A 20,545-nucleotide genomic window follows, 5' to 3' on the forward strand; every position below is an offset into this window, starting at 1 on the left:
CCTGTTATGTTATCAGTAAGACTTAACCATTACCTCAGTAAAGAAACAACGTTTGGAAAATATGTAGATGTGCCCTGTTTATATAGCTTTTGTTGTGACCCAGTGACATTAATGCTACAATGTTCTTCGTTTATTTTCTTTATTTGAAAAGAGGATTTAAAAATATGAATATTTACAAATCTCCATCATGGAAATCATGTATGTGAGAAAACTGGGTGCAGGTACGAATGTTTGCATTCAGTCTGCTGCGGTTATGGCTTTGTAGCGCTCTGGCAATTCCCTGTGGTAGAGCTTGTAGAACAGGCCTGTGTACACCGCAGGGAGTTCCTCCATGCTGAGGTCAATTTTGTCAAACCCTTCCCTGTGTCCGTACAGTAGTAGCCTAGCCACCCTGCTAGTGATGGGGGTCGTGTTTTCAGTCCTAGCCAGGTCTTCTAGATCGATCCATTCACACTTCAGGCATCACCAGGTACATGTCTGACTTCCCGAAGGCTCCAGGACTCCTGTGCTGCTGCCGGATGCTCAGCAGGGACCTGAATTCTGACTTGACACCAGTCTCTTCATAAACCTCTCGGACTGCTGTGTCTCCTATGTGAAAAGGGGAGAAACAAACATAAAGATTTTGTTCTTCGAGATGCCATCAAAATTTTCAGTTAAAATCTAGAAGTTTAAAAGCAAAACTGTCTTCAAACTGCTTTCTGGACATTGTGAAGTGTTTAAGACATTGAGGGTCTCTTTGGAGGCTTATGGACATTTTCTTAACCTCTTCTTGTTCTATTTCCCAAAGGCAAGAACACATTTGCAAACAAAGTTGCGGTTAATATTCTGATAAATCCTTCAGTATTGTCCCACCCTGAAAGTCTGTGGACACCTGAATTGAGAGAAAGGACCCTTCTCTGGTTACAGGTATCTACAGTGCTAAATATACTTGAGCGAGCTGTGAAATGACTCTGACTTCTTTGGGATCTCAAGCCCACTGCCCCCAGGGCAAGGTCTCTCACCATGGCTGTACCCGTCCTGGCCATCACTGGGCCCCAGCCTGATTTAAAAACTGCTTTTCCTTGAAATCAGATTGTGTAGAACTTTGAATTCATTCCTTCAACACCAAAATGCAATGGCTGTCTCATCAGTCATCCTTATAATGCTGGAAGCAAATATAATTTTATAATACATCAAAGGTTTTCACATTTTATGAATATTTTTAATTAAACAGAAGTTTCCATGGCAGGACTTTTATTGCCATTAACATACATACATTAACATACATCCAGTTTTTTAGATACCTGAAAAGACTGCATGAATGGACTTCCTTAATTCTGATGCTCTCTAGCTGCTTGCCTTGGTTGCTTTTTTGGAAATCTTCAGAATTGCTGTAGGTTGTTTAAAAACCATTTAATGCCTCTCCAGATATCTATCAGATAGCACATAAGTCTGTCTCAACAGCAGTCCTCCTAATAACACCTGTGCATTGAAGAGTTATCCGAAGCTCACAGTTCTTGTGCACTCAATTCAGAGACTATCTTCCCTGCCCACTGGATACATACCAGCCCCCAAGACTGCTTGTATTCCTGAAAAACAGTTCTGGAAAGGTCCACGGGCAGAGTAATTTAGTCTAAAATATAAGACATGTATCTGCTGTTCTTTAACTGCATGCTGACTTTCATGTGACTGAGATCTGTCCATAGGTTAAGCATGGCCAGAAATTACATTCTGAAACTGAAAGCACCAATATTAGGCATATAGCCCAGCGTGTAGAATGCCTGCTTCAGCTGTGTGAGATGCTGGTTTCAGTTCCTGGCACCACAAAATGAGGCATCAAAGAACATTTCTAGGCTCACCAACTTTCTCAAACAAGAAAATAGTTTTCATCTAGCATGCAATGCAGTATAAAATTTTGTGGCACTAGTCTTAAATGTTTATATAGTGGCCTCTAGCTCTTGTTTAAATATATATAATATAGATATTCTTTAAAGGCTCTGGAAAATAACCTTGGGGATCCTGCTCAGTTCTTAGCACCACTAATCTGACCAGCTGTATGAAAGTCACAAAACAGGACAGCATAAATGAGAGAATGAGTATCTTGCTTAGTAGTCATTATAGACCATAGTGGGGACAGGATGAACACTGCCTAGGTAGTCTGAATAGTTTAACTTGACTCAGCGTATCACCGATAGCTGAAACCGGAAAATGCAAGCCAGTACTTTTGCATCTGAGATGTGGGACATCCTTAAAACATAAGTCTCTCCCACAGTTTCAACATGAATTTAGGTTTATCAAGATAAACTGTTGTTCCTTTATTTTAATAGACTTTAAACTCAGCTGAAAAAAAAAAAAAAACCAGAAGGTGTGTAGAAGTTCATTCTTGCTGATGAAGAGATATGTTTGAATGTCAGGCTGGATTGCTGAATAGTAGGACAGCAAAGACATTCCAAGTTTTTTCTGTATTGTAATATGTAATGATAGGATGGAATAGAGTGATAGGAAACTTTCAGCATGTAGGTTTCCTTGAGTTCCCTCTGATCCTGTTGAGCATCTCTGATTGGGTGAAGCAGGACATACTTTTCAACAATGGCAATGACATATTTTAGGAAGGTATTTTGTGCCTTTGAGCTGTACAGACACCTTTAGACACAAGTCTTGGGAATTTGATTAGTTTTCTATTTTCCCAACTTACTTTTGAGTGTTTCTCAAAAACACTTAGCATATCAATGTTTCACTTACTTAGCATTATCAGAGAATGAAAGATTCCAAACAAATAAGTTTCCAAATTAACTAGTATTTGTTACTGGTATTTCACAATAGCCTAGTTAATTGCCTAGTTAAATATTGAACTGTTCAGGATGGCAACATTCCAAAAGTGTATTTCATATTTTCCTAAACAAAGGTTTCAGAAATATGATTTTCCATATACCCTAGGCAACTAGAGTATCTTTATTTTGTGCTGTGCTCTCAGTAGGAACAGGCTGCAGAAGGGCAAGTTGTAAGATGAAGGAAATGGTGAATGCTAGATTCTGCTTTTGCTTTCAGTTCGGATGGGTGAGTTATTTTGATAATCACATATACTTAGAAAAAAAAAACTAGTAGTGCATTTAAAATTATATGGCTTAAAGGAAAGATTCTAGAATTATACTTAAACCTACATTTATACATATTTAACTTGAAAATTCTTTTTTCATTTATATCTGTCTAAAATTCTTAGGATCTACTGAAGCTCAAAAGAAAGAAAAACATAATACCTCAATTCATTTGAAAAGATATGTCTCTGGCGGGAAAGGCACACAGGGCTGCAGAAGGCCTACCTGCAGTGTGGAGGCTAAGAAGGCGAGACTTGAGTTACTTGCTCACGTGCTCTCAATACACAGGGCATGGTAGTATCGAGAAATGAAAAAGGTGGTACCGAGAAGGCGGCCTTATGAGAAAAACCACCTTCACTCTCGGTATTGGCACCCTACACAATCCAGATGTTTTTGATGTAACATGGTCTCAGCAGCACATGGTGCCTTGAAACATCATCCTCTTGCCTCAGCCTCCTCCTTAGTGTGTGATGAGCAAGAATGTGCCATCACACCCAGGTCCCCAGAGGACCATCAACAGACTATCCACCAGAGAACTCAGCGAGTAGCTCAGTGAGAACCTAACAGCAAGGTTTGGTTTATGTGTCTGAATTTCATCAGTGTTGCTCATGGGCTGTTAGGAGTTGGCCATGTAAATACATACCGGGCATCTTGATCTGTGTAACATTTAAACATCAGATTTCACAAACATACACTCAATTGTAGGTAACCACAGAAGACTGCTCTAATACAGTGGCTGGTTAAGGAGAGACGAGAATGTGCATATTAAAGAAAAGGGCTTTGAGAAATACTATCGGTATCTAGTGCATTATTTATTGACTAGGATGATGGTGAATGTAACTTAATAATTTAAGGAACAACATGATTCTATTACTTTGCAGAGCAGTGACTAGGTCTTCAGTCCACTGTAGCTCCCTACAAGCTATTTTGGTGGGAAAGGGGAGGCATGTTATTTCCCACTTGAGACTTTCTTATGAGGTAATTTTTTATGTTTTAGATTATTCATAATAAATAGCTGGTAAAAATCTTCAAAAGAGAATTATATCACTATTTTCTTATAGTTGCCTTCATTATTCCTTAAAATTCAGTTTAAAATTACCATTACCAATCTATGATAAAGTGGTTAAGAAATCAAAATAGTTGATTTCTTAATAATTTAGCCATATTTGAAAAATCTTTATAGTGAACTTTACTAATGAACATCTCAAGTTGCTCCTTTTCAGACCTCAGAGCACCATTGGAAAGCTGTGTGTTAATGCTCCATAGCTATCAACTACACAAATGAATGAATGTGTTAGAAAGTTCATGCTAACTTTGTATCAGCACTGAAGAAATCTGTCTGGAATTTTCTGACTTAGTGTGAACCAATTAAAAACTTTAAATTCTTATTCTTAGCTATAAAGCAAGGAAGTAATCATACTAATTTTCCACATATTTTCAAGCTTACCAGAAGTATTTAAATACTTACCAATATCTTCTCCAGGCTCTGACAGGCCTCCTGGAAACTTCCACATATTTTTCAACTGCAATGCAAAATAAAACAACAGGTCCTGTCATGATTCACTCTCATTCTCTCTCTCTCTGCTTCCTGTACCCTAGTCTACTCGTGGTTGGTCAAGGAAGTAAAAACTTGTCTTTTAATACATTTATTCTATTTCTCTCAGCTTTCTTACTTCATTTTTTCTCTCTTTTGAGGAATATAGTGATTGATGGAGTCTTTTCCTCTTATTCAGGAAACAGAAGTGGTATCATTCAGTTAATGTGATAACCCTTGTATCAGTGACTTTTGGAGGGAGATGTCTATTCATTTGTGTACATCACAGAACTTGGCTGCTAGCTAACTATAAACAGATGGGATCTCACAGATGCTGCTATAAGGAAGTAGAGGACAGGGTAAATGTAACCACCGAGGGATGCTACTCTAGATCTTTACATGTATTTGCTGTATTTTGTTTCTTGTCACAGATATTACTCAAGATTTCTCTGTGTTAATAGTTTTGTGTAAAATGCAATTGCTTTTTTTGGGTAGTGCGAATAAAATCAATTTGGTTTCTTGGCTACCATTTCTTTGTATTTTCTCATCAATTATTTCTCTTTGGGGGATGGTGGAAGAATGCTAAGGCGGTAAACCTGATCTCTGGAAGAAATAAGATTAGATGAAAATAATTATGAGCTGGCACACGACAGTTTTCTCATGGCTGACATGATTGTCTTTTTGTAGAATTCTGTTTTATGTGTTCAACATAGTATAATCCTTAAGAATGAGAAGTGACCTTATAAGCCAGCAGATTCATACTCCTCATTCATAAAACCTTTGTGGACTTTCCACTGTGTGCTATGATCCTCTGGCTTCCTGGAAACATGCTTCTGAGAGCATGCATCACCTCTTAGTTATGTAGGCTTGGAGGCCATTGGTAGGATTCCTGCTTTCCACACACTATTGATTACTGGGTACAGAATCCAGGCTTTACATCCTCCAACGTCCAGCTCAGGTTTAACTTATAAAGCACATTATGCCTTACTTTATTAGTATAGAAATCTACCTCATCTGCACAATTGCATTGTTTGAAATGGTTCTGGAAGCTTTGTTTCTATGGAAACTGACTGGACACTATCACCATAAACTCTATTTGTAATAAAAGAAATTAATGATGTAATAGGGCACTTGAGAACTTAGAACATTGACCTTCCCATACACTGTCATTCTGATATCACAGTAACACCTGTCCATAGCTGCTATTTGCATTTCAAGTCTAAACTCACATCTGCCTCCTAGGCACCCTCACAGTGTGTCCTACCATGTCCGTTAAATTACATTCCTTACTCTCTAGTCATTACTATCAAATATACCCAATCCAATCAGAAAACTTATTAAAGGCTAGGGCACAATATGACTTTAGGGGCTGTATATGTTTCTGTTGCTGGTAGCAAGTTTTGTTTGAGTCAGAGATACAGCCTTAAGCTAAGCCTCAGAAGTTACTTAGAAAAATTTTAGATAGCATGTCTGAGAAACTATGATGTTGTTATTACATATAATGAGGAAAATGTTTCATTTTTGTCCAGCACTATTTAATGAAGGTCAGAAAAGATAAATACTCTTGCTGAGGTGGTAATAGCTCAGGAGTAGCACAAGTCCCAGCTTGGATTCCCAGCACCACAGAAGTAGAAAAAGCATTCTCCTTCACTTTGACATCAATGCCCAAGCATGGGAACATTTCTAATCGTGGTTCTTCTCTTAGTCTTTGCTGCTTCGAGAAGTCTGGGATTTTCTTTTAGCCTTTATGTGCTGTTGCCAGTCTCAGGTCAGATCCCCCTGCCAGCATTCCTGATCACAATAATGGTTCTTCTTGGTGTCCACCATGGCAGCCACAGGCTGAGCTTTGTGCCTTCACACTGTCAATTCTAAAACTTGGCTTACAGTTCTATCCTTTAAATTGAAAAAATATAAAATTTTCATTTATGTGTAGGAGTGAAATCTGTGTGTTCTACACACATGAAAGTTATCTTCAGAGTCCAGAAGAGGACAGCGGATTCTCAGAAGCTGGAGTTACAGGTGGTCATGAGCTGCCTGAGATGGGTGCTCCGAGATAAACTCTGGTCCTCTGTTAGAGCAGTCAGTGCTTTAACTGCTGAGCCATTCCTCTACTACTTTTTCTTTCCTTCCTTTCTTGTTTCCTTTCTCCTCCCTTCCCTGACTCTTCTTTTTCTTAACACTCTTCTAGACTGAGTTTGAAATGTCACTTCCTTTGAGGCATCTCTGGAGGCTCTTATGGCAGAGTTAGATCTACTCTAGGACAATCCAGAGACTGAGCTGCAGGACTGTTAGGGTAGTATGTTTTCAGTCTCTGGCCTATACTAAGACTGCTAAGTGACTGGAAGCTACCCCAAAAATGTGTCTTCCCAATTACACACTATCATCTGTAGTAGTTTACAGCCATGGAGTAAGCACAAACGTGAGGACAGGTTCAGGCCGCTATTACAACTTAATTTAGGTAAGTAGCTAAGTGTTCCACAATTACTTATTCTAATTATCAAAGTATCTTTCTATATTCCTTTAGCCATATCAACATTTCTATATTCTACTTTTCTCTAGAGAGAACACCTTGAAAGCAAACTACATGGCAGAAATAACAACTTACTTTATTTCGGTCTTGTACAACGAGTACTTTTCTGGTGCTGCCATCAAATACGGCACCTTTTTTGGGAAAAGATAACCGCAAAATGTTAATTTCATTTTCCTTCAATTCTTCCAATGCTCACTGGTGGTCATTAAAAAATACCACCCAACAAAATACCATATTTGAAGGCCTGGTTCACATATCTCAGCCATGAAGTTTATAAAACATCTTTTAAGTAAGAAGGTCATTGCTCAGTTGATCAGGTCTTTGTCTTTAACTCTCTCTCTTCCTCCCTCCCCCTCCTTCTTTCTAACAATTTGGAATTCCCGGGGTGGCTACAGCATATGTTAAACTTGTATAATAATCACCAATATAAACTTTTTCTATAGATTGTCTATGCCTTGTGGCACAGGTGAAGATGTTTTTTTATACTTTAAGAACATTTTCTTTGGGGTTTACATAGCCTGAAGTGCTTGCGGCAGTCAATCTGGCTCTCTAATGACATTGTCTACTGAGATCTTAGAACATTTTTTTCTCACAGATTAAGAATCTAAGACGTCTGGGATCAAAGCACTAACACATGCATGTGTTAGAAGGGCTAATTCTCATAGAGAGCATTCCTACACAGGAAAAAGGGTGGGTCCTTTAGATCTCTGAAAAAAAGGGCTCCAATGCCTTGTTAAAGCTCTGTCCTCAGGAACCTAGTCACCTGTGCAGGCCTCACCTATTAATGCCATCACCGCTGGGGATTAGGTTTTGAACACGATTCAAGCACTCTCACCTCAGTGTTTAAAGCTCTAAAGATACACCAGACCTTTTGCTCTAATCCTTAACTCCTTCAAGCACAGCACAGATTTTTCAGGCCTCTGCTTTTTGGCAGTCCAGATCCCAACTATCTCAACTGAAGCTAGTTACATTTTTTCACTGTGTATACATATATGCTATAGCACACTCATACATTTAGAAGTTTTATTCAGTATATGCTTAAAGTTCCAATTCAGCACTTTCATTTACTAATTCAGCATACACATTGCTCAGGGTACTGTGGACTTTGCTAAATGTTAGGACCAAAGACACTGTGCTTTATATTTTTGTATTTAGATTTTTAGTATTCATATTTTCCCTTTTTATTTTATTTGCATTGGTGTTTTGTCTGCATGTATGTTTGTATTATGTGCATACAGTGCCTAAGGAGGCCAGAGAGGATAGTGGGTCAACTGGCACTGGAGTTACAGATAGTTGTGAGCTGCCATATGGTTGCCAGGAATTGAACTCTGGTGCTCTGGAGGAGCATGAAGTGCTCTTAATTCCTGAGCCATCTCTCCAGCTCCTCTTTTAGTATGTTTGTTTGGGCAATCCTAGGTCAAAAACAGAATACTTTAATGATTTTTAATAGAATCCTTGAAATGGGATAACTTCAACATATCCACATGGGGAGATATTTTCTACATACTTATCGATTCTTTTAAGATTCCTGAGTCTTTATATGTAACATACACAAGTCCTTTATGTATTAACTGAATTATTATATATAAGATATTTTACCAGTTGCTGGGGATACAGTGGCAAACACACCAACAAATTCCTGTCCTTCTGAGATTTATATTCTGTTGTGTGTGTAGAGTGGAGACAAATGAAAGCTAAGCTAAAGAACAGAGAGTGGGAAAAAAACAAACAAACTAGTAGAGGCAAATATAGAAAGCTTATTTGTAATTGAGGGGCTGGAGAGATGGTCAAAGGTTAAAAACTGTACTATTCTTGCAGGGGACCCAATTTCAGTTCCCAGCACTCACTTCAGATGGTTTACAGCTTCATCTTCATGTAACTCCAGATCTCAGGATCTGGCACTCTTTCCTAGTCTCTATAGACACCTCCACCTCTCTACCTCCCTCCCTCTCTCTCTCACACACTCACACACATACACATACTCAAACACACATTCATAAATAAATTTCTTTTACAAATTCAAATATTTAAAAGTAGCTGAAATGAAACACTGCACTTGGTACTCTTGAGGCAGAAAAGGAAACCAGAAAGTGTAATTAACACCAGTGAGGAACATAGCAAAGATGTAAATCTAATTGAACTTTCCAAGGGATAGAATGCCAACAAACCTATTTTTAGATTGGAAGACTGTGTGATTACCCATTGTCTTTTCTTTAATGTATTCACTGACAGCATAAACCAGAGTGAAAAGGTATTAAGCACAATTGGAGCGACCCCTGCTGGTCACAGCATAACGCTAAACCAACACAAGATTAGGATTAAATCATCCATCCACCCATCCATCATCCTTATATCCATCCAACCATCCATCAATCCATCCATCCACCCATCCATCATCCTTATATATTTATATCCTTTCTAATATATTTGGTACTGTGTGTCTCCTGTGCAGTAGCTTGATGTCTGTCACATGGTCATGTGTCATAAGGAGTGACTAAGTCCATATAGCCCTCAGCAGGAGAGCTGGTCTTAATAGCCAGACTTCATTCCAAGTGGGCACTCTCATGAACAGCATTGCTCCATTAAGACATAGCAACTGTCCCCTACTTAAAGATGTCACCATCCATCCATCTACTCACCCATCCATCCATCCACCCATCATTCTCATATCTATCCATCCATCCATCATCTTTATATCTATCTGTCTATCCATCATCCATCAGTCTTATATCCATACATCATCTTAATATCCATCTATCAATCTATCCATCCATCCCTCTTATATACATCTATCCATCCATCCATCCATGGTATACTGGGTTCCTACTTTGTACTTGGAGGAAACAATGGTGAACAAGACACAAAATGGCTGGCTTCATGGAGTTTGCATGTTGTTGGGGAGAGTAAGTACATATATAATTTTGGGTTGCACTCGGTGCTATAAGGAAAAACAGCTGGACAGAGAGTCATAGACTGATGGAACTGACATGGGGAGGTCTCTATCTTAGAAAGGAGGTTTGAGAGCATTTCTGAAGTCAGGAAATGCTTCTCAGACAAGCTTGGGGAACTGAGCTCAGATCCCTAGTGTCGACATAGAAAAGCAGGCACAGTGATGTGCATTTGTAGACCTAGTGTTAGGTAGGAGATCCTAGGGCTTGCAACCTAGCCAGCACAACCAAATCCGTCACTGTAGGCTCTAAAACACAAGGTGGATGACACCAGAGGAATGACACCCAAGGCTGTTGTCTGGCCTCCACACATACTTACACACACACACACACACACACACACACACACACACACACACATGGTTTTGTGTGAAGCATCAGGCTGTCACTAAATGACTGGGTAGTCTTCTGAGGGAAAACCCACAGAGTTTCTGGGTGTCCAGAACTGCAGGGGAGGAGGGCTACATCTAAAGTAGATATTGCTGTGCATCCCCATCCAGCTTGTTTACCACAATGGAGACATGCAGACTAGCTAGAGCCACATGTGAGCTCTATGAAAACAAAAATTACAACACATTACTAAGGTCAGACTTAATCTGCATTGTTCTCTCCTTTACTCAAGGATTCCTTACTATTTTCGTTCTTCTTCCCACTTCTGAGACCTAAGAATTTCCTTAACCACAGTTCTCAAATGGTGGTCCTCAGAGTAGCAGCAACAGCTGGCAGAGAAATTAGCAGGAATTAGAACTTCAGGGATAGAAGTAGCCATTCATTTTAGAAAGTCCTCTAGGAGATTTGATGCCTCCCGCAAAGAGAATTTCCTGTTTCTGAAGCTAACTCTTCAAGGCTCTATGATAGTTTCACCATTCTACTTTAAACCACTACCACTTGACACAGTAAACATGTAAAGTCTTAGGAAGTAACAGTCAAATAACCAAATGGTTAGTTTGCCTGCCTTCAAGTTTAACCTATGCTTTCCTGTACAAGGGTTACATATTCAGCACAAAATTAGCACTAATACCTGTGAAATACTCATCAACTTCATCAGAGTCAAAATGGGGTTCTTTGGGTCAATCCTAACAAAGAAAATAAGGCTGAAAATTTTATGAATGGCAAGTTCTCAACATAAATGCCTGACAATAACTCTCTCAAAAGACTGCTGAAGCCACAGCTGGCTGAAACCAGAACAAAGAGTACTCCATGAGGAAATGCTCGCCCTTTGACAGAGCCCACTATTTCCCTTAATGGCTGTGTGCAAAGATTACTCTTTTAAGTACCTGCTCTGATATTCTCAATTTTATCTTTTAAAACTCATTCTTGCCTCCGTGAATATGCTCCAAGTTTATTATGGCATATGTGTTCTGATTGCAATATACCCAAATCTCTCTCTCTCTCTCACACACACACAAAGTTACTTTCTCGAGAACTTCACTGTTTATTTGGGGTGACATATGCTGTAAGGAGTTTAATTTATTTCCTTATCCCAATTCAGCGCCACCACTGAGAAGCCAGGTTCAGACATCCATGTGAAGGATGTTAACTGTGGCCTTCGGGAAGCTCACTTCTCCATTTGTTTTCTGTGCCACCGCATAGCTCACCGGGCAGACCCTGTTCATTTCTTAAAAGCTCTATGCCACAGTTGCACAGTGAACAGTCACACAGTGCTCACTGAAGCAGCATTCCCTCACAAGACCTCACTTTCCATGGAAAGACATGGAAAGCCTGCAAGAAGGTAATTCCTGTGAGTGTGAGACTGGAACTGACCTGCAACCCCGACTTGATGTGTAGCATATCCTGGCAGTCTGCTGGGTCCTTCGCCTAGCCAGAGAGTCAGTGTCGAGGAGTGTGGCTCTGCGTGGTGGAAGCAAAAGCCCAGGGAAGCAGCAGGGGCGATGAAGTGGCTCTGCAGGATGGGGATGTGCAGCCATGCAGCTACCCTTCCTTCTGATCGCCACTGCTGTACTGCAGCTAGGATGCAGAGGGAGAAAGAGGCAATCGGTAAAGCTGCTATGTGAGCTGGACAGCCGCCGCCTCTCTTCATTGCTATAGCTGGGTGTTGCTGATTCTCCACCATTGCCGTGCTGTATTACAACAGCACCACCTAAATACGGGATAGCACGCTCAGTCACCGTGGACGGGCAAAGGAACAATGTCGTAAGTGCACTTTTAGCGCTTTCTTCTTTCCAGAGCTAGCGTCTAGGCTAGGGCCTAGCACATACTATAGGTTAGTCTACCACCCAGACACACCCCAGCCCATTCTGCTTCTCTTAATGCTCTTAATTTTAATATCATAAGTGATGATGAAAGTTTTTGAAGAATGTTTCCTGCGAGAGTTCTCATGTTATTCTTCATTTACAAACTGCATGATAAAGAATAGAAATAGAAAATAAGTCAGAACTATTACCAGCCTGAAAAGAGAAACTTTTTGTTGTTGTTGTGATTTTGGCATTAACAATATTATGCCTTTTACAATGTTATACATTAAACGGCCTATCGTTAAAATTCCTTCAGTGAAAGATTTCTCAATAGCAGCAGCTTCTGTTATGTATCCTACAAGCTATGAAGCCAACCTCTACTCTAGACATTTATTTAATTTTTCTTTAAACACCACTCTGAATATAAAGATGGGTTTTCTATCTTAAGATTCTTTGCGTTTTTCTTATTTTCTCTGTAGGATTTGGGAGCGGGGTAATTTATTTCAGCCTTGGGTGTTCAACCTTATCCAAGAGTGAAAAGCAGACACACTTTAATTTGTGGGCGGGAAAATGCAGTCTCACAGGTGAGCCTTTAGAAAGGCCTCTCAGATCACTCCCCACCCTCTGGGCCACCTTCTCAAGGTGATGATTGAGTGCCTCATCATCCAACTCCCAACACCTGCCTTTCTCTTCTCGTCCTCAGCCTTGCTTAAGTAGCTCTTCCGGTGAAGGACCACAGGCTCTCCATCTTTGGAGGTCAGTTTGCCTAGCACAGTGACAAGTTGTTGGTCCTTAATTGACTTGATTTGATCCGAATGCACGGTGGCTATGGGTTAGATTCTTATGTCACTTTTGATTCAATCATTTTTTTAGTTGAGGTATAAGCACATACAGCAAAATGCCTCCATTAAAACTACAGAACATTCCTATCATGCCGTAGGTTTTGTGCGCTCCTTCCCAAGCAAGCCTTCCAATCTCATGAAAACGCTGGATTCTAAAACCACGTTATTTGACTGCTGGGTTCTGAATTTACCTTTAAACTCTTTACCTTGGAGAAGTTATCTGTTGCCACTGCTTCAAATGAAATATGAGGTTACCCAGTTGTGAGATCACTGAACTGCTAACTCTTCCTCTCCAGCTGGTACGACAGACCATCTCTAAACTGAATTCAGTGCCCAAACCAGCCAGAGGCCTGTTCATTCCTCACACCTGTATTTGAAATCTTAGACCCAATTCCATCAGGACTTTCTTCCCTTCCTTTGTTTTCTCTAGTGGCTTTCCCTCTCCTCCCCATCTCTGCGGCTTGTAGACGCTCCTGGAAGCCTGGCTCCTATGTGACCTCCTCAACACTCTTTCCTGACCACTGCTCACCTGCTATTATTATGCGAGCTAAAGATCATACTATGTCTGTGTGACTTAGAGTGTGTCACACACTACCTGATGGTATCCACCAACATCTACTAACTAGTTTTGTATTCCTAGTTAGGGTATCATGAATTTGCAATCCTCCCACTAAAAACAGGGCTACTTCACCGCCAGTACAAGCTGTATGGGATGCTAGGCATGGCAATTACCTCTGTAATCCCAGTACTCTGGAAGCAGAGGTAGGAGGGTCATGAGTTTGTGCCCAGCTTGAGTTATCTGTAACATTTATATCCCAAAACCTATCTGCTAAAAAAAAAAAAAAAAAGTCTATGTAGTGTAGGACTAGTTACACTATAACCCTAACATCTGAGTTGCCAGTAAGGAAACAGCAGTAAGGGAATAGTGATCTCCATGTGCTAACATGCTTTCACAGCCATTAGTGTGAACTCTACGTTTAACCCTGCAAAGAGACAGACATCCTATCAGACTTTCTTCTCAAATCAGTTCCTCTTTACAGGCACTGCCAAGTAGTTTGGTTTGATTCCATCACCACAGAACTACTGGAAGCTCGTGAAGCACAGACCCAGAGCTAGAGGAAGGTATCCATTGTCTCTGGGTCTTGGTGCCGACATCTTTCAACTGGAATGTGCATGTATTTTCCAGTTATGAAGATGAAATAAATTCGTATTTGTTAGATACTTAAAACAATGTCTTGTACTTGATAATTACAATGAAACGTTTTATTAAAGATACATAAATATTTACATCAGAGCTACGGGTTTCATTTAGGGTGTCTTTGATCACTCTTCTCCGGTACCTAGAGCTGGCTAGCGTTATTCACCTAAGTCTTTTCAATGATCATTCAATTTAAAGCCTGGCAAAGCCAGTGGCACAGTCTAGGCCTTGAACCCTGGAGCGGTGCTTAGATTATCACTGGTCACTGGTAAGTGCTATGTTCGAAAACCACCTGTGCCCGCCCATATGTGTACACGTATTAGGAACAGTTGCAGCCTAGGCGGGCTTCTCAGAATTTACAAGCAGCAGACATGATGTAAACTGAAGATTGAACAGCATTAGAAATGCTAATTAGCCATGTCTGTTGCTCATAAAGACCTTTCGTGGCTTCCTGGTTGTGTGAAAGGACCTTTCCCCAGCTCAATTTCCATGCTATGTCTTCCGTTTGAAAAGCTGACTGCTCTAACAAATCAGACATTTATCCCAAAGTTTGGGCTTCTTCACCCAAGCTTCTTTTCAGGTAACTGGGCTCAACGTTCAAAGGCAGCGATGTGTTCCTACTGAAAACTGCAAAGCTCTGTGGGTAGGAACAAGCTGGCTCTTCACCTGCCAGCTCCTATCCGTGCGATTGGGAGATAGTTTTGCCTGGCAAAGCGTGTGGCAGAACCTAAGTGCCAGCAACATTAAGGCCGCATGGTAGCAAGCAGTGAGACCGTCAGGGCTCACTAGGAGTTAAATGCGTGGCCAACGCCGTGCCAGGCGCTGCGAAGCCGCGGCAATGGCAAAGGTGAGTATCCAGGGCTTGGACCCGGACCCGGCTGAGGGCACTTCCAGGTCACGGTGAACTCGAGAGCCCGCTCGCTCCGCCCTGGTTTCCGGGGCCCGGGGCCCGGGACCCGCACTTGCCCTGCAGGAGCCTCCTGAAGGCCGCGGCCTCCAGCCCGTGCAGCCCGCGCTGCCGCGCCAGGTGCACCGACACGCCCCCAAATCTGTCCAGCTCGCCTTGCAGCTCGGCCGCGCCCGAGGCTGTGCGCCGCCCCGCCCGGAGCCCGCCTCCGCCGGCACGAAGCAGCGCCGCGAGCCAGAGTCGGGAACTCTTCAGCCACCTCATCGCTGTACCTGGCCCTTCCAGCGCTCGCTGAGCCCGGCCCGTTCCGGCCAGCTCCGCCCCGCCCCGCCCACGTCGGCTGACACGGCCTGGGCGCACCTCCGGCCCGCTTCCCGCCCCGCCCTTGTTGCCCCGTGCGGTTTCACCTCTTTTTCCGGCGCTCGCCCCGCCCCCTCGCCGCGAACAAACTGACTATTTCCGGCGCTCGCCCCGCCCTCTTTTCCGCTGGGCCGCGGGATGACCGTAAACTCTCGTAGAGTGTCGCCACACGTTAAAATTGAGCTGGCCTTTCCCTTTGGCCCCCAGGTCAGTAGAGCGGACTGCGGAGTGTCGTCGACGGCTCTGGGACAGAGGGGAGAAACGTTCGGATCTTTTTTCTTTTCCCTTTAAACTGATATTTGCTTCTGGACGAGGCGGAGGAAGCCGAGTTCACTTTTCGAGGGTTCGTTACGTAAACGTCGGTTCCCACGCCGCCACGCCCGTCTTCCTTTACCGGAGTGTCTTGCGGGACCCTCGTCAACCGCCTCAGCCTCGAGGGCTGCGCTCTGCGCGGAGCATTACGGCTTGCGCGCTGAGCGGCTGACCTCTGACCCGGAAGTTTTCTCCCCGAGCGGCGCACGTTGAGCCGGCTTTCGGTCTGCTCTTCTCCGACAGCTTGCGGTCATGTCTTCCAAGAAGAACAGAAAGCGGCAGAAGGAGGGCGCCGAGGGCGCTTCGCCCTCGCTCTCTGCCGCTCCGCCCGGCGAGGGCTCGGCCCCTCTCGCCCAGCCGGGGATGCTCGTGGTGACCAACTTCCTCGAGAAAGGTGAGGAAAGCGCGGGCAGCGGCGGGGCTGGGGCGCCTGAGGGGAGCGCGGCGTGTGGAGGTGGGCGTGACCCGGGAGCCCGCGGAGCGTGGAGCCTCTGCACACATGTGGAGGGTCTTCGTTTTCCCGTTTCTTCCTTTCGCCTTGGCAGTCCTGGAGACCGAGCCCCGGGCCTGGCGTGTGCCTCCCCCCCCCCCCCCCCCCCCCCCCCCCCCCCCGGGCCCGCCCGGCGCCCCCCCCCCCCCCCCCCCCCGAGGTTCATCCTTGAAGATGAACGGTTCGTCCAGCCCTGCCAGAAGTGGTTCTTAGCCGGTCGACCCGGCAGGGGCGGAAAAGCTTAGCCTTGAGTTTGATGAGGAGCCCGTGCTGCCCGAGCGGCCGTTGTGCTCTGATGTTTCGTTTTTGCCCCCCCGAGTGACGGCACGCCGTCACTCGTGATAAATGGGTCCGTAGTGATACCCGTTTTGCAGAGTCGAAGAAGCTAACGGAGTTCCCTCTGGGTTACCCAGGTACCAGCTGGCAGAGTCCATGTTTGAGCTCAGATTGAGTTGATTCCAGAGCCTTTGTCTCAGATCAGTTTTGTTGGCTTGGGTGAATGGACAGTCTTAACGTCTGAAAAGTCATTTACTTGGAAATCTTTTAGCATGCTTGATGTGTGGTTGTTTTGAAAAAACGGAGGAGACTAAGTAGGGGCATGGTTTTTATGTTCAGTAAGACTTTGAAGACTATCTTAGCCTTAGCGTCGTTTTTTTTTAGAAAACAGAATACAGCTTGTTGTGTTCTGCAGACTCAACCTTTTTTTCGAGTAGATCCTTCCCACTGTCATTTAGCCAGGCTCAATTCTCTTCAGTCTTAAAACACTGGAAAAGCTGCACAATTTCTTCCTGCCACCACCCTCTCTCTACACATTTTAATTGCCTACTCATTATACTATAAAATATGTAGTATATGCGTGTGTACGCGTGTACATTTAATATAATGTTTTGAGTGTCCATAGACACTTGCATTGTGGTCTATTTTTATGAATGTTGTATCTTTTGTCTTGTTTGTGTGTGTGCGTGAGTGTGTTTGTGTTTTAGACAGAGTTCTTTGCCATTTGTCAGTCACATACCCCTGGTCCCATTTGACTTCCATGACATCATCTCTTGGGAACTGCTTTGTAATGGTCACAGATAGTCGGTCTCTGTGTTGGCAAATCCAGTGGATGGTTTTCATTACTTGCCTTTGACACTGTAGCCTTCGGCATTGTTGGTCTTTTCTTCCATAAAACATTTCACTGCTTATTTTATTTATCATTAGATTTTCCTGACTTTTCTCCATGTGCATTGGTAACTATTATGATTTACCATCGATTCTGAAATATTGAAGTTTCTCAAATCTGATATCTTTTTTTTTTTTTAAATATTCTTCATGGCAAGAATATCGAAAGCTTAAGTTTCCCATTTATGTCCTCTTCAGTTTTGATTTTTTTTTTTTTTTTTTTGTAAAGCTTGATGTTTATGAGTTGATTCAGTTGTGATTTGACATCAGGATTTTTCTAACCCTTTCTGTAGCAAAGTTAAACAGGTCACAGATTGACACTTTCGTAAAATAGTCAGTGCTTATAAAACTTATAAAAGTTTCTAAGTGGTTTTTGTTTTGTTTTGTTTTGTTTTTTTCACTTAACTATGAACTAGCAACAAGTAGTTTGTAGACTTTATTTTAAATAGCACTGTCCATTACCTCGTCCCTTCAATTTCTCAAAGTCACTTTAGAATCAACTTCCTATGTCTACTTCTTCCAGGAATACAAATGTTATACCTAGAGAATTCTGAAACCTCGGGGTCAGGCACAACACCACCCATTTGCGCATCTGTAGCTGCTCTATTGCTTCTGTACCAATCCAGATATTTTCTGTATTACTTCTCACAGCATTCGTACTGCGTCTATTTCAAACTCAAACACCATCATCTCACTGAAGTACAACAACAGCCGTTATTTGATCTCTCTGTTTTCAATTTTGTTCTCTTACTTTTTTTTCTACTTTTTAGTTAGAATGATCTTTTAAAATGAAAGTCCTTTCATGGTCCTGCTATTCATCCTCATGGGTTTCCATTGCTGTCAGGATTGTGACCAGTATCTTGATGCAGTACACTGCCCTGGATGATTTTGGTCTTCCTGAAGCAACCCTCTTAGTCTCTAAAGGATGTATCGTGCTCCAGTCTAGCCACAGCATTTCTGCATGCTTTTTTTCTGCTGAGAAATAGAAATTCTCTTTGTATTTAGTTATTTCTTCTTTCTCCACACTTGAATTTTAGCAGTACTTTCTTTGAATAGCAGTCTCTAATTCTCCCAAATTAGGTCAGATCATATCTAATAAACTTTGTTAGGTATTTTGTTATTGTATAGTCTTAGTTTGTAACTATAGAGTTATCCAATACTCATCACAGAACTCATCCTACTAGATTATAAACTCCGTGAGGCGGTAGAGCAAGGATGGATGTTTGTTTGAAGTTGACTTTATGTGCTAGTGAAATGAGTCAGTGGATAAAAGTTTTGTGGCACAGTCTTTAGGACCAGAGTTCAGATATCAAGTACCTATGTAAAAAAGCTGGATGGTGGGACAAGAGCACTTACTGTGCAAGCTTGAGAACCTGAGTTCGAATATCCAGTGGCCATGTAAAAAGCTGAGTATGGCTGGATGTGTCTTGTACCCTTATAATTGGGGCTAGGTGGATCCTGGGAGCTCACTGGCCCAGACTAGCCAAAAGTTGTCAGACCTCTTTCTGATTGAGTAAGAGACCCTGCCTCAAGGCACATAACACAGAGAACTGTAATGTGGTGGTGCATACTTGTAATGCACTGGGAGCTGTCGTAGGTTCCTTTCCTTTGCTGTGTTAAAATACCCTGAAAAAAGCAGCCTAAGGGAGAATGGATTCTGACTCGCAATTCTAGGTTATAGTTCGTTGAAGGAAGCCTCAGTGGCAGGAGCTTGAGAGAACTAGTCAATTACATCCAGAGTCAGAAAGCGGGCGGATCATGTGTGCATTCATTGCTTCTTTTTGATTGTGAATGTAATGTGACTCGTTGCTCTAAGCGCCTGCTGCTGTTAGTGATGATGTGTGATTGACCCCTGGACTCTGCTTGGTGTAAAGGAAAGAATGGACTCCCTTAAACTGACCTCTTACCTACATGCTTGCTCACATTAAATGTAGAGTCCTGGAGGAATAATAAGGACGGGTAGTAGTAGTCTATGGAGAGTAGTCTTATAAGGAATAAGGACGGGTAGTAGTAGTCTATGGAGAGCGTGAGTCAGTTTAGATGTTATAAGCAGAAAACTTTATAATATATCCGGAAACAAGGACTTGGATAGAAGTTCATTAACAGGGAGCTGGGGAGGCTTTTAGGGAAGGCTTTGAACCTGGATCATGTGGTTCAGAAGTAGAAACAAGCCTTTGGAGCCAGACATATGTGTGAGCTCTTGGTTGGAGTCATTGAGACCGAGTAGCCACTCAGAGTCTTTCTGCAGAGAGCACAGAGACTGTTGGAAGTCTGCTTAGTTTTGGTAGTTGCTGCTGTTTGTTTCCGACAATGCTGAGAACAGAGCTCAAGGCCCTGGCCACACTAGGTGAGTGCTCTACTTCAGAACTAATACCCCAGCCACAAGTATGTTTTGGTTTATGGTCTTGTCTTTTCTTTTTTTCTCTTGGTTTTTTTCAGACATGGTTTCTCTGTGTAGTCCTGGCTGTCCTAGAACTCACTCTGTAGACCATGCTGGCTTTGAACTCAGAGAGCTGCCTACCTCTGCCTCCCAAGTGTTGGTATTAAAGGTGTGTGACACCACTGCCTGGCTGCAAGTATGCTCTTAATGAACCGAGAGTTTTGTTGTTTTTTTTTTTTAATTTTAAACTTTGTACATTTATATTTTCATATTGCCAGCAAACATTTGGAGAGGTTTAGCTTTACCTTAGTTTTTTTCTTTTTAAAGAACGTTTCTTCAGGACCTGATAAGTTCGTTGATACAGTTAAATGAGTATAGGATTTTCATTTACTCTTTAAAAATGCCTTAATTTCAGTTATAAAATAGTATAAAATTAATTCTCTCTTCTTTTATAGTAGATGGCAAAGTTCCTAAGACATTCCAAAATTCCCTTGTTCATCTTGGACTTAACACTATGAAGTCTGCAAACATATGTATAGGTCGACCAGTGCTCCTTACCAGTTTGGATGGAAAGCAGGAGGTAAAAGTCCTTAGTCTTTTTCTTTTAACTT

General features: G+C 42.3%; 2 protein-coding genes across 5 annotated transcripts in view; one reads left to right on the forward strand and one right to left on the reverse strand.

Annotated features, from left to right (window-relative positions):
• Window positions 1-207: 207 nt before the first annotated feature.
• Window positions 208-15,599, reverse strand: Nudt6 (nudix hydrolase 6). Its single transcript, XM_055625894.1, is given in 6 exon segments — window positions 208-463; window positions 465-588; window positions 4,543-4,597; window positions 7,214-7,269; window positions 11,851-12,054; window positions 15,288-15,599. Coding segments are annotated over 6 exon segments (870 nt in total). The 5' UTR covers window positions 15,493-15,599; the 3' UTR covers window positions 208-237.
• A 500-nt stretch (window positions 15,600-16,099) lies between these two features.
• Window positions 16,100-20,545, forward strand: part of Afg2a (AFG2 AAA ATPase homolog A) — a 170,005-nt gene continuing 165,559 nt past the window's right edge. For 2 of the 4 annotated variants that reach the window (XM_055625897.1, XM_055625899.1), the window contains exons 1-2: window positions 16,100-16,294; window positions 20,390-20,514. In XM_055625897.1, coding sequence (XP_055481872.1) covers window positions 16,153-16,294; window positions 20,390-20,514 — 267 coding nt within the window. In that variant the 5' untranslated portion in view covers window positions 16,100-16,152. Of the gene's footprint in view, window positions 16,295-19,862; window positions 19,902-20,389; window positions 20,515-20,545 lie in introns of those variants that run through there. The other 2 variants (XM_055625898.1, XM_055625900.1) reach the window with 2 other exon arrangements.

This window comes from Psammomys obesus, unplaced genomic scaffold (assembly GCF_907164565.1).
Source record: "Psammomys obesus unplaced genomic scaffold, mPsaObe1.curated_primary_1811, whole genome shotgun sequence".
NCBI classification, from domain to species: Eukaryota; Metazoa; Chordata; class Mammalia; order Rodentia; family Muridae; genus Psammomys; species Psammomys obesus.